Here is a 15445-nt window from a genome sequence, read left to right on the forward strand (position 1 = left end):
ACATTACGTTAAGGAATGCTGCTGCCACCTACAGAGCCCAAAGGCTCAGACAGAGCTTAGATTACCGAGGACAGCAGTAAAACGTCTTGTTGACCCTATAAAAATAATAAACTATAATAACTAGACTTTTACTAGCAGACTGTTGTTCCAAATTTTGAAATTGTGACTAGGTTACAAATCTTCATTATGTGTAAATTACAGTTTACTTGTTTGTAGGTGAAAGTTTATAGGATGAGAAAAAAGGGGATTCATGAACAAGAATGTTCAAAGAATGTTCAAAGGCCAAAAATATGGCTTTTAGAAAACCATGTTTAAAATCATATGGTTTAAAATAAACCACCCATTATTTAATGCGGATTACTCTAGTACCTAGCTGGAAATATCCAGCCTTTATTTCACTACATGTAAAATTAAAATAATGATAAACCTTTTCATTTCCATACATATTTATTACATAAAAGATATTTCGTGGTACATTAAAAAAAGTACAATATGATTTAGTGTGACAAAAACTGCAGGAGTTAGAAATCACATAATTAAATCTTTCTAGTGAGCTATTGCATATTTACAATTAATTTAAAATTACAATTAGGAATGATTGAAACAAGAGTCTAACCATAGTAAGCATACATTCTCTTATGTATGAATAGTATACATTTTAGTGTAGTCAGCCTTCTATTAGTGTTGAATAAAGGCCTCAGTTTGTGTAGTATTGAGCACCATTTTCCCCAGCTGAAGCCATTCCTGGTGGGCTCTTTCATACTAAGCATTCTGGCTTGTACAGTAAATAATAAACTTTCACTGTTTTCCTACTGACAGCTCATAGAAGGTCACTTTAAGGATTCAAAATGGTGGTGGTGGAGGAGGGGGTGGAGGAAGATGACCTTTTCCAGGAGAAGGAGGAGCAGGAGGTGGTGGAGGTGGAGCAGGAGGTGGTGGAGGAGGTGTTATAGAAGTGTTTTGTTGAGGTGGGGGTGGTGGTGGAGGAACATGACCTTTTACAGGAGGAGGAGGAGGAGGCAGACCAGGAGGTGGGGGAGGAGGTGTTATAGAAGTGTTTTGTTGGGGTGGTGGTGGTGGAGTCAGTGATGAGCCTCTAAATGCAGAGCTAGATGTAGGTGGTGGTGGAGAAAGGCCTCCGGGACAAGTATCTAAGCGAGGTGGAGGTGGTGGAGGAACATGACCCCGTACAGTACTATGAGAATAATAATAAGAAGAAGGAGAATTCCTGGGGGCATTTTGGGGAGTTGGGGGTGGTAGTGGTAAAGGCAAGCCTTCACAGTCAGGTGGTGGAGGAGGTGGAGGAGAGGGGGAAGGGGGTGGGGGGAGACTCATGAACTCAGATTGGGGACTTGGGAATGGTGGCAAAAATGAGTCTCTATAAGTAGGGTCGGAGGGAGGAGGTGGATTTGGAGAAGAAGTTACCGGTGGTGGAGGTGGAAGGCCTTCAATATCAACACCTAGACAAGGTGGAGGAGATGGTGATGTTGTATCTGTGTAGAAACTCAGAGGTTGAGGCAGAAAGGATATTGGTGTAGCAGAAGTAGGAGGCTGAGGAGAAGCATATGTTTGAGGAGCTGCAGTTCTAAAGCCTGGCCAGTTAGGAACTGATGGGGGTGGAACAGCAATACCTGCACTGGCCCTAAGAGAGAGACAGAGGAAGAGGTAAACCTCATGTGCAGATAACATACTGAATAAGGCAAGCAATACTTTTTCTGGAGATACTCATTATGGACATGTCTAGCACACATAGTGGATGTTGAGAGTCATTAACATTCATTGTTATTCATGACAAAGATTGGATACTTCAGGAGTGACCAACTGCAGTCTTGGTAGGCTGGAATGCAAGACAATTTGGTGATTTCCCTGCTCACACACACCCGTTTTAACTCAGGTAATTGTCAGCTTTAGTAGCTTGATTGTTAGAAAGGAGAAATCAACAAGCCATTTTGGACTAGGACTCTTTATATAGTCAGAACTTTCCTCTGTTCATTGCTGAGTTGATTAAAAAGGTATGACATCACTGGGCATGTGCACCCTGGAGTTTGTCGTGTAGCATGGACTGCTCTTGTTAATTGACTGCTCTGCCTGTCTTCTAGCATTGACTGCTCTTCTCTTCCGCAGGCTGCTGAGTATCTCCTTTCACCCCAAACATAGTTTTCTAAATAACTTTTTGTGGGTGGGGACTAAATTCACTCCACCTCCAATCCTTTTCCTTGAGCAGTCAAGTATCAGCTCCATAGCTGGAGCTGCTGCCCACTGGCATGGTGAAAGAGAGCTTTGCAAGGCTCCATGGAGATCCAGGATGACACAGCAAGTGAAAAGGCTCCTCTCAGCTTCAATGATCATGATGAAGACAAGGAGGACAGTCGTAAGCATGCTAATTTTTGTTCGATCCTCATGGGGATCGAATAACCTATCTTGCTGTCTGTGACTTACCGGACTGGAGCTCCTTTGCCTGTTCTGGAGCACCTGAACCCCAACCCTTAGTGAAGTCCTACTAGTCCCCTTGCCTTACTGGTCTCATTTGCTGTCTTGAATTTTGGCCACATCACCAGTGTGTTCTCTGCCTCTCACTTCCGCGTTTGCTACTTCCACAAGCCCCTTTGTCCCAGTAATGACTTTGGTGTCTCCTGACACTGTGTGTAGCCTTGGATAGATCTCCTGCTTCTGTGCCTCTATTTCCTACAATCAGTGCCTCTGTGGTGTTTATGCTCTAGTACTTTGATCACCCTAGTCTCAGCCTCTAAATGTAGTCTGGTGCTTTTTCTGCTCAGCAACAAGCTGTGTGTGTTCCTCTGCCACAGGCTCTGTCTGCCTTTGTTTCTGACCCTGCTGCCTGTTTTGATGATGCCTTGTGCAATAGCCTTAACAAACAATAAAATAAAGTACTACATATGCCTCCCATTACACACAGAGGATAGCTAGACATTGTCCTTGCACCGAGCACCTTGTAGATGAATAATCGCCTCTACAATTGTGCATTCAATTCTGGCATCTCTACATACCCAGATAAATGTGGCCCTTCATGACTGCTTGGTTGCTGGATAGTTGTGATCTTTTCAGCCTCTTTCTTCAGTGCCTAAAGAAGAAAGTCACATGAAATTAAATCCATGACCGTGTTACTACCAGTATACCAAAGATGATGAAGAATTAAATGAATCTGCATTAATGGCAAATAAAACCATCTGCAAACACGCCATATATAAAACTAAATTAAAAATTTAACTGGTTATGCAGAATCTACAGAATTATACAGGCCCATTAACTCTCATACTGACACATATTTACATCATATTTAGTTCATGAGTTTATTTAACTCAAAGCTCCAAAAGGAGAAAATAAAAGAAAAAACAGATTAATGCATACTGCTTTATTCGCATCCCAGCATCCATGTCCCAGTGAGTCCAGACTGTCGTAGGATATTGGAAGATGCTCATACTCCAAGATGGGACCTTGGATGGTTTGAGGGGGAACAATCTTCTCAGTGCTGGGTATTTTGCATGAAGTAGTCAGCAAACCGATCTCCTGCCGTGCTACCTTCTCCTTATACATGTCCACTGTCTAAGTAAGATTAACATTATTGTCAGAGTAAGAACATATTTTTGTATTTTACTATATCTGAGAACTCCATCCAAAGCACCAAAGACAATATTGAGATATTCCAATGGAATAATAGGGAATTTTCTTCAAAGCAGCTTCCTCAATGAAGCCTACCATGGTTAGAAGATTGACCGTGGATTCCATCTGTTTGAGCTGAATGGCCTGGGCATCCAGTAGTTTCAGCACACTTGTTGCCAGTGTGTTGATCTGGTAGGCAACACTGGCCAGGGCCTGGGTGGTGAGGGCTTTGGACTCCTCCACTGCTTTTCTAGTGTCACCCACCTAATGTATAGGCATATGTTGTGTTATTACAAGATGTTATATGGCCACATTTATTGTGGTGTAAGGAACGTTAAAGGCAGCCATCCTACCCAAGACTCAAACCCAGGTCTGACAGGATATAAACATGAGCTCTGACCATCAGACGAAAGAGCAACTCTCCAGCATAGCAGCCAGAGCACCCATTTAACCGTACTAAGTGACTGTCTCCATGACAGGTGGAGTAGTAAAACTACATTCTGCCAGTTTACTTACAGTTTAGTTTGTCTTTAACCAAGGATATCATGGAGCTCAGTAGGACATGCTAATTTATTTCACAAACAAAAAAAGCATATTGCTAATTGCTAATCCTCTTTAGTAACTGAATATGTCTTTCATCTCATTTGATCACTGTCATTTGATTTTAGACCAAAGTTACCCAAAAACATAAAACTCCCATAAAAGCTATTTTTATTAGCTAATAAATACTATTTGTACAGTTATATTGCAGTCCTTTGTCAGCATTTAATAGTGGAGCAACAAGCATGTGCTTAACTGACCCTCGAGCTGTGTCTGATAGGCTCAACTACATTATTGAACAGCTGGTCACCATTCATTAGTCATTTCTAAACTTACTATTCTTATAACTTTATCTCTGAAAAGGAACTTTATTGGTTTTGTGTTATTAGTTTGCCAGCTGGTGTTGACCAGAGGAGGATAGGTTGTCCTCAGCTTGGTTCCTCTCAAGATTTCTTTCTCTAGGCCTTTGGGACTTATTTCTCCTTTGGCTTGCTTATAAGGGACCTAGGCCCTGGTTCTCTGTAAAGCTGATTTCTTTCTTTAAAGCTGCTTTTTAACAAGACCTGTTATAAATTGATATAAAAATAAATGTGAACAAACACTTATTACTTGATTTTTAAAAATGTTTTAGCCACCTTTCGTTTAGTTAATAATAACATTCATTAATAATAACAATAAGTAATAATACTTGAATGGTTATTTTTAAAAATTTTCCCATCATTAGCATATTACCAAGACTGACCTCATAAACCCTTTTAATCACTTGTATTTGTCTCACAGACTATAGTACTAAAAGAGTTATATACTTTTCAAGAATTGCTCATCATAAGTTTTAACAAATTGCTCATCATAAGAATTTAAAATGTGACGACATTTAATATGTATAAACGTTGATTTCATATGTATAAACGTTCAATTGCACGGAAAATAAGCATGTTTGGAACAGTAGTACCTCAGAAATGCCATGCCTTGGGCAGGCCTGAGAAGCCTCTTCCCTCCCTGCTCTGTTCGGGCTTGTACACCGTCAGTACAAACAAGGCAGAGGTGGGGGTGTAGAAAATATGTCTGGAGGCAAAACTCTTAAAGGAGCCTATTATTGTATTACAGTCTTGAAGTTTCGTTTACACCGCTTTTGAATAAATACATTTTAACATTTTAAAACAGAAAGCGTTCTGCTGGTGTAGCTTGTAGGTTAAAATGTAAAGTAAGCTTAAGTTCTTGTATCAGTCATCCTGAAGTCACCCCTGCTATGCCGATGTGTGCCTTTCACTAAGGCATGGTAGATTGTGTATTCGAACAATACATACAGACTTTATATATATATCTAACATTTACGTAGACAAAAAGGCTTACATTTAGGTAGTTCTTTTCACAGTAGTCGGCCACCTTGTTGAGATTGCTGTGATTGTCAAGAAGAGCTTTCCTAGCAGCTGGTGCCTCGTCAAAAATCCTCTCTATGTTCTCTGTATTACTGTCCTTCATTGTGGCTTCGTCCAGTCACTCGGGAGAAGACGGGTAAAAGCTGAGGAAGTGGTTGTTCTCGATCGACACAGGTAAAGGAGGCACAGGTGGGATATCCAGCGATGAAAACAGTATGGCATGTGCTTACTTGTTTAGAGAGGGTTGCAAAAGCGCGCTTCCTACGTACCTTGTTACTTATTGTAAGACGCAGGAAAATGCAGTAACCTATAACAATTTATAAAAGAAAAAGAACAGAAAGACAACATCTTATATTAAAGCATAATACAGTTACTTTCTTGAGCTCCCATTAAAAGAAACTTAAAAAGTAGGTAATGTAGTGATGTGACCATAGGAGGTCAGACTTTAGCCAAGCAAAAGAGAGCGATTGTCAGTGTTGCAACGAAACTCTCCGTTACCCATAGAGGACACTGTTTAATTCCATCACGAGCTTTTTATTTTTCTCCGTTTCTGCGGAGAACGAGCGGCAGAGCCGGCAGACTGGCGCATGCAGACCACTGCTCAGGAAAGCCCGCTTAGCGTGGTAGTGGACGCTACGCTGCACGTATTCTCAGCTTGGTCCCTAGCTCCCACATCTAAGGTACAGAATCACAATTTTTTGTGTGACTGTGACTGAAATCGCGCATCTAGATACTATACTTAGTCCGCTGTAGTATAACTGAGCGATTAGTATATTCACGATGCAAATGTCGTAATCCAGTATACTTAAAAAAATCTATTTTAAGTATTCTTTCATATTAAGCACTTAATATACAATTTAAAGCAAGGCTATTCGTGACTAACAAAGAAGCAACTAAAGAAACAAACAAAAATACAACCAACCCCAATAGCTGACTTTTTCATGATTTTTCAAAACATCTCATACTCATGAACTCCTAGACTGTTCTTTACCAAACGTGTAATGAAATGCCCCGGCTAATCATCTGCCTTGTTTTGCTTCAGGCAGAGAGTTCAATGCAAAATTCATCAAAGTGAACTGCTTGAATGAAATTTATACCTGGGACTAATCCAATCCATACACGCATAGTCTGTTCTTCCACAAAATCTGACAAGGACATTGTTTTTAAGTGCCACAAATTTGCCACCTCAGTCCTTCTTACTGAGACAATTTAAATGATAACTTACAGCCACATTTCCCTTGTTTTCACATGTCAGTTGCATCAAATACATTTAAAAAAATGTTCAATTGCCTACTTTAGTGGCATGTTTAGTGAAATAACTTTTTTTTTAAAATCGCCTACCTGTAAAAAGGTTAGCTAAATTACCTTCAAAATCATGCTTATCACTCATAACCAGGGCCTTCACTTTGATTACAGCAACTTGGCAGTGGTGGGGCTTCTGCAACCTTCTGATTACAAGTCAAGTACTTTAACCACTGAGCTACCACTGCCCTTCAGCTCTTCTTTCATAATGTTCAGTGAGACACTATAATCAATAACAGATTATGGTCTCCATTTTATGTTCTTTATGTTATCTGCTGATAATTGATTACTTATTTGTACTTAATGCCTTAGCTTGCAGATCACTGGATGGATTTTGCCACTATGGAGAGTGTTATCTGAAGGGGCACTTCAGTTTATGGCAGGGATTTGTTCAAATTGAATGTCTTATCTTTTAATAACCTAAATTGTTTCATAAGTCAAGTTTTTGCACTCATATGAAGAAGTGAGAACCTTCTGCTAGTTAATGAAACACAAATACTTCCTTTAGATTGATAGAAACAGAAGATACATGTGATACTGAATTAAGTGTGGCATTTTATTTGCTCACCTTGTGACATCTCACACAGGGCAGCTGTATGGTTGGAGGTTATTTTGCTGGGTAGATTCTGGAGGGCGGTGAGAGCATCTATGTGCCAGCCACAGTGGTAATTTCAGCTTGTGGTGCTGTTAGTTGGAATAAATGAGAAAATAGAGAAACCCACCCTACAACTATATAGGCTTTCTTCGGCAGGAGGAGGGTGTCACACTCCCTGCCCTGGCTATTCCCACTCTCATTGTTCATCATCACTGTCTTTTTGATCACCAGCCACAGGACCAAAGTATTTTTGAGAATATTGTAGGTTTTCACTTGCATGTTGATTGTTTTTCCTGTGTCTTATCTTTCTTTTCTGTGTTTTTGTGTTTTGCTTGTGTTTACCCTTGGATTACTGTTTGTCGATTGCTCAAATGTCTGCCTGCCTCTCACAATGAGCCTATCCCTTTCATTAACAGACTGTTTGCAGTTGTAGCCTGTCTACCAGTCATCTGTGACATAAGACTTCACCAACTATGGATACAGCAGACAGCAACAATGCTGACATCTCCAACAACTACTTGGAAAACTGCTGCTGCAGTATCCAAGCAGGGAACATCCAAGGCGATCACTACCATCAACTAGAGGAGTTTAGTACCACCATGTTAAAGGTAGTCTGTCTTCTTCAGAGGATGTCTGCTCAACTTTCTACTATACCTGGTTTATAACCCCCCTGCCTTGTCCATTTCTTGGCTTTCATCTCCAGTACCAATGCCTGTTTCTTCAGTCTCAGAAGAGAGGATCACCTTACCAGAGAAGTATGATGGTACCTCATTTAAATGTAAGGGCTTCCTGCTTCAGTGCTCCTTCTAGTGCAACCACTGTTTATCATCTGCTACTACTAATGAGAGAAATGTAGCAACCATAATTTTGCTTTTTATGTGGGCTCTAAAATAGGCTATTTTATTTCTTTTTAAGGCTGTTTGGTCACTCTCCTGAGGATACAGAGGATAGTGAGAGACTATTGTCTTTAGTACAGAGTAATTGTACAGCATCAGTGTAACGTGGTGGTCCAAGTGCTGAAGGGCATGGAGCAGGATGAACAGACACAATTGACATGGACGAACATTTATTACATACAACATAACGGCACTCACATATAACACGAATGATGAACATGAACACAAATACGTCTAACAATAATGAGACTAATCTTGACATCAACACGCTACACCAACAATGACCAACGATACTGCACACACTAACAAGGGGTTAAATGCACAAACAAGATGAGGTACAGGTGTGTGCAGGTGTGGCCACAAACATATCCTCCCAAGTCACGTGGCAGGCGAAACCCTGTAACTCGCGGGAGGCAAGAGTTCTGTGACAATCAGACTATGACACTGAATTCTGCACCTTGGCTGCACCAAGGATGGAACGATCTAGCTCTTCTCACCATTTATAGTTCAGAGATTTGGTGAGGGCTCAGGAGGACATAGAAATAGAGATGGCTTGTTGTTACATGTTGGTGAGAATTGAGAATGAGGAAGAAAGGCTAAGTTCCTGCCACCAAGTCAGCAGAGCCAGCACCGTGGCCCATGCAACTGGCACATACAAGCCTGTCTCCCCAAGAATGACTATGTCACTTCACATTATTTTTTTGCATCTACTATCTACATCTACATCTATTTTCCTCTACAGAGCTATTAGATTTTGCAACAGCCAGTAATTTTCTTGATGAGGATTTAGACCTTGAGCTGCATTTTCCTGCTGTCCCTCTGAACCTTTGAACATTTATGCTCTGGACTGTGAGCCAGTGAGAAAGGGCTCCATCATGCATTCTTCCAGCCCTTTGGAATTCATCATTTTTCAGTGGATCCCAGTCTCACTCTAGACCTTTTCTGGTTAGCACAGTACAACACCTTTATATCATGGTCCTCTAGGAAAAATATAGCCTTTATATTGATATAGCCTATCCATCCACATGACAGTACCCTGCCACTCAACTTCCGTTGATAGCCCTCCCACTTCCCCTCAATTCTTTTAAATATCTTAGAAGTCTGCGATGTATTCAGCAAGCCCAAGGCCACCACAGTGATGATGGATTGCATTGGGGATTAATAGTAAAAGTAGTAAAAGTAGTAAAAGTCCAGCCCAGAGGTCAACCTGGAACGTAGGGAGTAGGTGAAAACCAAATGTCAAAAAAGGGAAGCAAAGGATCAAAAATAGCCTGCAAAAGACAAAGACAGTTTCCATCAATAGCTCAGTAACTGTAGGAGCAAAAAAACCTTTATACTGAATTGGGTGCTGCTCAGCATAAAAGGGAATCCTTAATGAACAGCACCTGTAGCCCAGGCATATGTCATAACACAGGCAGTCAGGTGTTCTAGAAGACCAGTAACTCAGAATGCTGTAGTTTCTGAGTAGGTGTCATGGAGGGTGTGACTGATGGTGTGACAACTAGATAATATGAACCGCACCTGAGGGTGGGGTGAGTGGAAGATCGCCTTTTCTACCACATGTAGTCACTTTGAGTATTTAGTTATGCCATATGGCCTTTCTATTGCCCCTTCAGTATTCCAATCATTCATTAATGATGAATTCATTAATTCAACAGTTCAACAGATTTACAATATATTCCCCCTCTGTTAATAAACATGTTGCACACATCAAGTCTGTTCTACTATGCATGCCTCAGAATAATCTACATGCTAAAGCTGAGAAATGCTTGTTTCATCAAGTCACAGTCCTCTTCTTGGGATATGTCATTGCCACAATTGGATCAGAGATGGATGGCAGCAAGGTAGATGCAATTTGTAGATGTAGATGTGATTTGCAGAGCCCAAGCAAAGAGAGAAACAAAACATTCTAAACTATTCTGTATTATAACCTCGAATCTATTCTAGTGTGAGAAAATACAACACTGCCTCACTACACTAGTCTAAGATAAACAAAAGTAGAAGGGTCAGCACCCACCCACTAACCTGATGTCTCTAGACAAATGTGATGCAAAATGTAGATGCGTGCACTTTGTAAACTGTTCTCAATCAGCAACATTCATGACTATTTACACAGCTGATGAAACCAAAATGCTATCCAAAAACCGAATGTTTAATACAAAGCCAAAGTCAAACAAGCCGCAAGCACAAAGCACCGAAGTATATGAGCTAAACAACATACAAGTCATGAGCTACAAATCACAGAGAACTGAGCACGGGCTCAAAGCCGAAGCCAGAAAACCCCCCTCTCCTTTAGGAGTTCGCAATTCTGCTTATCAATGTGTTATGCTTATCACATAATGCTTGGCTTCTCCAGTTTCTACAGGATACGTGGGTTTAGCGCCACTGAGGCACCTGGAGGCCAGGGAGGCCTTTTCTACCCTAAGGAGAAGTTCACTGCTGCCCCTATTCTCAAGCACCCTGACCCACCCAAGCAATTTATAGTGGATGTAGATGCTGTGGAAGGAGTTGCAGCCATTCGTTTGCAGAGATAAATGGTTTTCTTGCAAGTATTTCTCAAGGAAGTTATCCCCTGCTGAGTGAAACTACAATACTGGAATCCAGGAAGTGAACGCATAGAAAAGTGGAAACAGTGGATAGACAGCTCGCCGATCCTTTCCTGGTTATCATCAGTCATTAAAACCTGGAGTACAGCAAAACATCGAAGAGACTAACCTCACACCAAGCCAGGTCAGCCCTATTCTTCTCCTGATTTTAGTTTTTGTCACATATCACCCTTGTTTTAGTAATGTACATTACATTTACATTTACTGCTAAATGCCATAAATATAACGTAAATTAGGAAGCTCTCTCCCAAGTCTGAAAGGAGGAGGTAGCCACAAAGGGTTTCCATGATTCTTTCTCTCACCTTGTCCACTACCCTGATTCTGTGCTCCTGTGTACCTGATTCCCTGGTCCCTTGTACCTGAGTAATGGGGTCAATGAGATCTCTGCAAGTACTATTAGAGAAGTATTAGTGGCCCAGTATGAAAAAGAAAACATTTGTCTTCTTCTACTATTTGTGCAATATCTAAGGGTTAGGGTTAGGCGTTTTGTTATTATGGCATGACCCAAGAAATTTTCTGATTGAGGGTTTGGAAGGTGGTTTTTGACATCCTGGTAGTTGTGGTGAGTTTAACATTGGGCCTCCAACCCCAGGCACGTGTGAATCAGGGTGTTTCCTGTGGCATTACTGCATGGAACAACCCACTGGGCCAAGCTGGTTCTCCAGACAGAATATTCTATGATTCTATATAACAGTTTTCCACTCATTTAATGTCCTTCCAGGACATCTGTCAAAAACCACTTTATCCCTGGACTCCTGCAAGTGTGGTCTGTCCTGTGGTAGAGGAGTGTTTGAGGAAATAATTGTAAGATCATAGCAAACAAAGGTAAATATAATTATGTGCGATGTCCATATGTCACAGTGATGCCATCCTGTACTTTTGGGAAGTCTTAATTTGTTCAAACAGCACAGGCATTTTTTCAAAAGTCAGCATAACTAATTCATTGTCTTTAATGACATGGCCAGATATAGTAAACAGTATGTTATGACTAACCAAGGCCAAAAGGCAGGGCCATAGACCTGCTGAGTCATAGTAATTAACTATTAAAGTCATGATTTTAAGGGTAGTCAGGAAATGTGCATTAACACGTATAACCTTTTCTAGTAAATGTACCTACTGTATTTGCAGATTGTACTTTGCATGAACAAACACTTATTTTTGCTTGAGTTGAACGCCTGCTTTTGAGATGTTTTAGGCACAGTGTGCAGAATGTACCTGGGTTAAGCTCTACAGTCTTTCAGCCATTAAAGTGTTGCTAGCTACTCTCTTATAATGTTTAAGTGTGGAGACAAATCTAGCCAAACCCTCTCATTAAGATGGCATCCCATGCCTGACCTACTGCATAGCCTAACCTGTTTGGACATTTATGATTTACTGCTATTTTTTTCCTATGATCCCATGCCACTATTCTTAAGGAAAAAAACTGGAATAGAAAAGAAGGTAAACCTATTTAGTGATCCACTCTTACATATGTGTTCCTTGCTTTTTCTTTTGTGGTGCCAATAATAATTAAAATACATCAAAAATGAATAAGGTAATATAACAGTTATTGTTGTTGAATGACCAGAAACAGACCATCATATGAAAAGTTTCAATTAATCAAAGCAGTTAAAAAGCTAACTTTATAACAATAAGAGCCTGTCAGATGCCACAGAGTATTTCCTTCTCCACACCTCTTCTCAACACCTCCTTTTCCCATTTGTGGGGGTGTGCAGACCCAAGGCCACGTCCTGCCTTATCTGTGGACATTGGATGCTGAGGGCAATCAGAACTCTGCCACACTTCACAGAGTTTCATTACAGTTTGTGAATTAAATTACCCAGCTGAAGCAATTTCAAGTGGGAGACAGGATTTTCTGTGTGTGTGTGTGTGTGTGTGTGTGTGTGTGTGTGTAAGTGTGTATGTGTGTGTGTGTTTGTGAAGAGAGAGAGAGAGAGAGAGAGAGAGAGAGAGAGAGAGAGAGAAAGAGTAAGTCTGCAAGTATCAGTACAAAGGTTCATTCATCTCATGTTCCCAGGTGACATTGACTATGGGACATCCCCAAGGCACCGAAAACATACACATTTAGTAAATTCAGTGATGCAAAAAGTTATAAGCTTTTAATGTTGTTCTCATTACAAGCCCTGCAAGCTCAATTACGGAATGATCATGCATACTAGAAAGGAAAATGGATTGATTGGTTTGGAATAATGATTTCAAAGTTATTCTTCCTGACATAATGATATTTGTCAGTAATCATATGAATTACTTCACCTCTTCTTCACCTCTTCTTACACAGGGAGTTTGTATTTAAAGTCACAATGAAACTATTTGTTCTGGGAGTTGTAAGAAGAAGCTTCAGTGCTCCTAATAGATTGCTAATGGAAGAATAGTTTTCTTTTTCTATGAACAAAAAATAAAGGGAACTTCCAGAGGAAGTACTGCAGCCTGACTTACATACTCACAGGATGCTCATCATTCACTGGAACCCAAGAGGAACTGGAACCCAACAGAGTGTAAACATTATGTATAGATTTTGCTGGCTTGAGAAAGCCCAGTAAAGCTAAACGATCGTTTTTCATCTTTACATACAGCTTCTTTCAGGCATAGGAAAGGGTTTAGCCAATAACAGAAAATGTTGTAAAGTGCTTCAGATATCAGCTATGTGCTATCAGCTACAGTTCAAGGAATTAACAGCACAAGCTTAAGCTTGATAACATGCCTTTGACATGGAAAAATAATGATCCACGAATGCATGAGAGGGCAATGGTCAGGAAACTGCTTTTTGTCAGCAGGTTGAGAGCACTTTATGACCTGTTCAGTATGGAGATTATTTAGATAATTGTTGTGATATTTGTGACCTTTTATTTGTGCCAGCACCTTGGATGTTTGACTTGATGTTGGATCTTAGGCTATTTTTAGATATGTAAAAGAGATTCCACACTAATTTTCTTTAAACTCAAATGCATTATGTTGGTTAAGGCTGAAAAAGAAATAAGAATTTTATTTAGGCTGTGCAGTTTGTTTAACATTTGTTGCAGTGGGAAGAATCATCATCTTTTTTTTTTTTTTTTTGATATCGCACAATGAACCAAGGTAAAGTAGGATACAGTCCAACAGTCCACAGAACAATCTAGATATTTGGCTTTACTGCAGAGCAGACAATAACAAACCCTTATAGTGCAGAGATGAAGGTGGTTTGTAGTTTGTTGAAAGGACAGTAGAGAAATTACACTATCAAGGTGTGCAGCACAATTCAAACTCCTGATATAGCTTTGTAGCAAACTAACACATATTAAACTAAGGCAACACATAACTCAAGGCAAGCAATTTTCTTAAACATTCGCAAATGTATATATAAGTACGTGTGAAGAGAGAAGAGACAGTGGACTCTAAGTTTATGTTTCTCTCATTCCTGACAGCCTGTCTTTCTTGGCATAGACACTTGGTATTACTATACACATAGTTGAAATACCCACAGGGACTATATTACATTTTGTGTTAAACAAAATGGAAAGCTTGAAGGTCATACTGTATTGAGCGCTGATTTTAGGTGGTAAAATCCAGTTTATAATGCTTGCCTAATGAATGACCTTGGACATGGTCACAATGCAAGATGAGCCTCTATAGGTTCTCCCATAAAACAAACACAAATAAACAAACAACTCAAATAAACTCCACAGGGATGACATTAGGCGTGAGCTCTCAGAAATCAAGTGGCCAGTTCAGCTATGCAGCATGAATTCTGCATTTATGAAACACCCACTTCAACAATCATCTGTTTGTCCGTCATATGCAGGAAGAGGGAGCTTGTTTTGGCATGGCCGTTGTGATTGTGTAATGCATTCTCTCTTCCCAGGATTTCCCAGCGGTGGGAAGAAATTGTCTAGGATCCCATTGCGTTTTTCATTGGTGCCATCTGTGTTTCATTAAATTCCATTTCTATGTTGTTATGCTCCAGTGCACCCCATTACAGTTACATTCACATCTGTGCAATTCCATTGTCCTCTATAATTCTGTACTCTTAACCTTTGTTTACATCCTCTCCATGGCCCATGAGACCACCCCATTCTGTTGCTCAGAGATATAGTGAAGTCCATTTGGATAAAAGTGTCCACCAAATTATTAAATATAAATGGATTGTAGATGAGCTGGACAGTTTCCTATAGCTGACAGCAGGATCAAGTAATGCTTATTACTTTGCAAAGGCCTCTTGGGAGAAATGACAGGGAGATTTTTGGACACAAAGAAGTCTAAATGACAGTAAATGACACTATTATAAGGATCCTCTTTTTAAAATGCCTTTTTAAACCCTGACTAGACTATTATCTCTGCACTTTGATGCAAAAATATTATGAATTTATTATTAACAATAAATGAAGAACAGCAGGGAATAATCTTTATCATATCAGCAATAATGCACTAACAAAGTAAGGATTTAAATTGGAATGGAACTGGGTATTTCCAGAGGTCAGATGAAGATCAGTCTGCTTTTGTTTTTCTGGCTAGGTTGGTGTAACAGTAAGG

General features: G+C 40.1%; 1 protein-coding gene and 1 long non-coding RNA gene across 3 annotated transcripts; one reads left to right on the forward strand and one right to left on the reverse strand.

Moving 5' to 3' along the window:
* Positions 1-435: 435 nt before the first annotated feature.
* abi3b (ABI family, member 3b) lies at positions 436-5976 on the reverse strand. 2 transcript variants are annotated; one of them, XM_027021863.3, is made up of 5 exons: positions 5515-5976; positions 3718-3885; positions 3370-3564; positions 3009-3082; positions 436-1642 (listed from the first exon to the last, which is right to left on the reverse strand). In XM_027021863.3, the coding sequence occupies exons 1-5, from the start codon at positions 5641-5643 to the stop codon at positions 844-846; spliced, it is 1365 nt and encodes a 454-aa protein (XP_026877664.3). In that variant the 5' UTR covers positions 5644-5976; the 3' UTR covers positions 436-843. The 2 variants fall into 2 exon arrangements, with proteins under 2 accessions (XP_026877664.3, XP_081553859.1); XM_081697733.1 differs by lacking the exon at positions 5515-5976 and adding an exon at positions 5114-5472.
* A 139-nt stretch (positions 5977-6115) lies between these two features.
* Positions 6116-12423, forward strand: LOC145651333 (uncharacterized). Its single transcript, XR_014117221.1, has 4 exons — positions 6116-6220; positions 7854-8045; positions 8141-8215; positions 8353-12423. It is a non-coding gene; the product is annotated as an uncharacterized LOC145651333 (long non-coding RNA).
* Positions 12424-15445: the final 3022 nt, after the last annotated feature.

The sequence above is a fragment of the Electrophorus electricus genome, chromosome 15 (genome assembly GCF_041902795.1).
Source record: "Electrophorus electricus isolate QZ-2024a chromosome 15, ASM4190279v1, whole genome shotgun sequence".
Lineage (NCBI taxonomy): Eukaryota > Metazoa > Chordata > Actinopteri > Gymnotiformes > Gymnotidae > Electrophorus > Electrophorus electricus.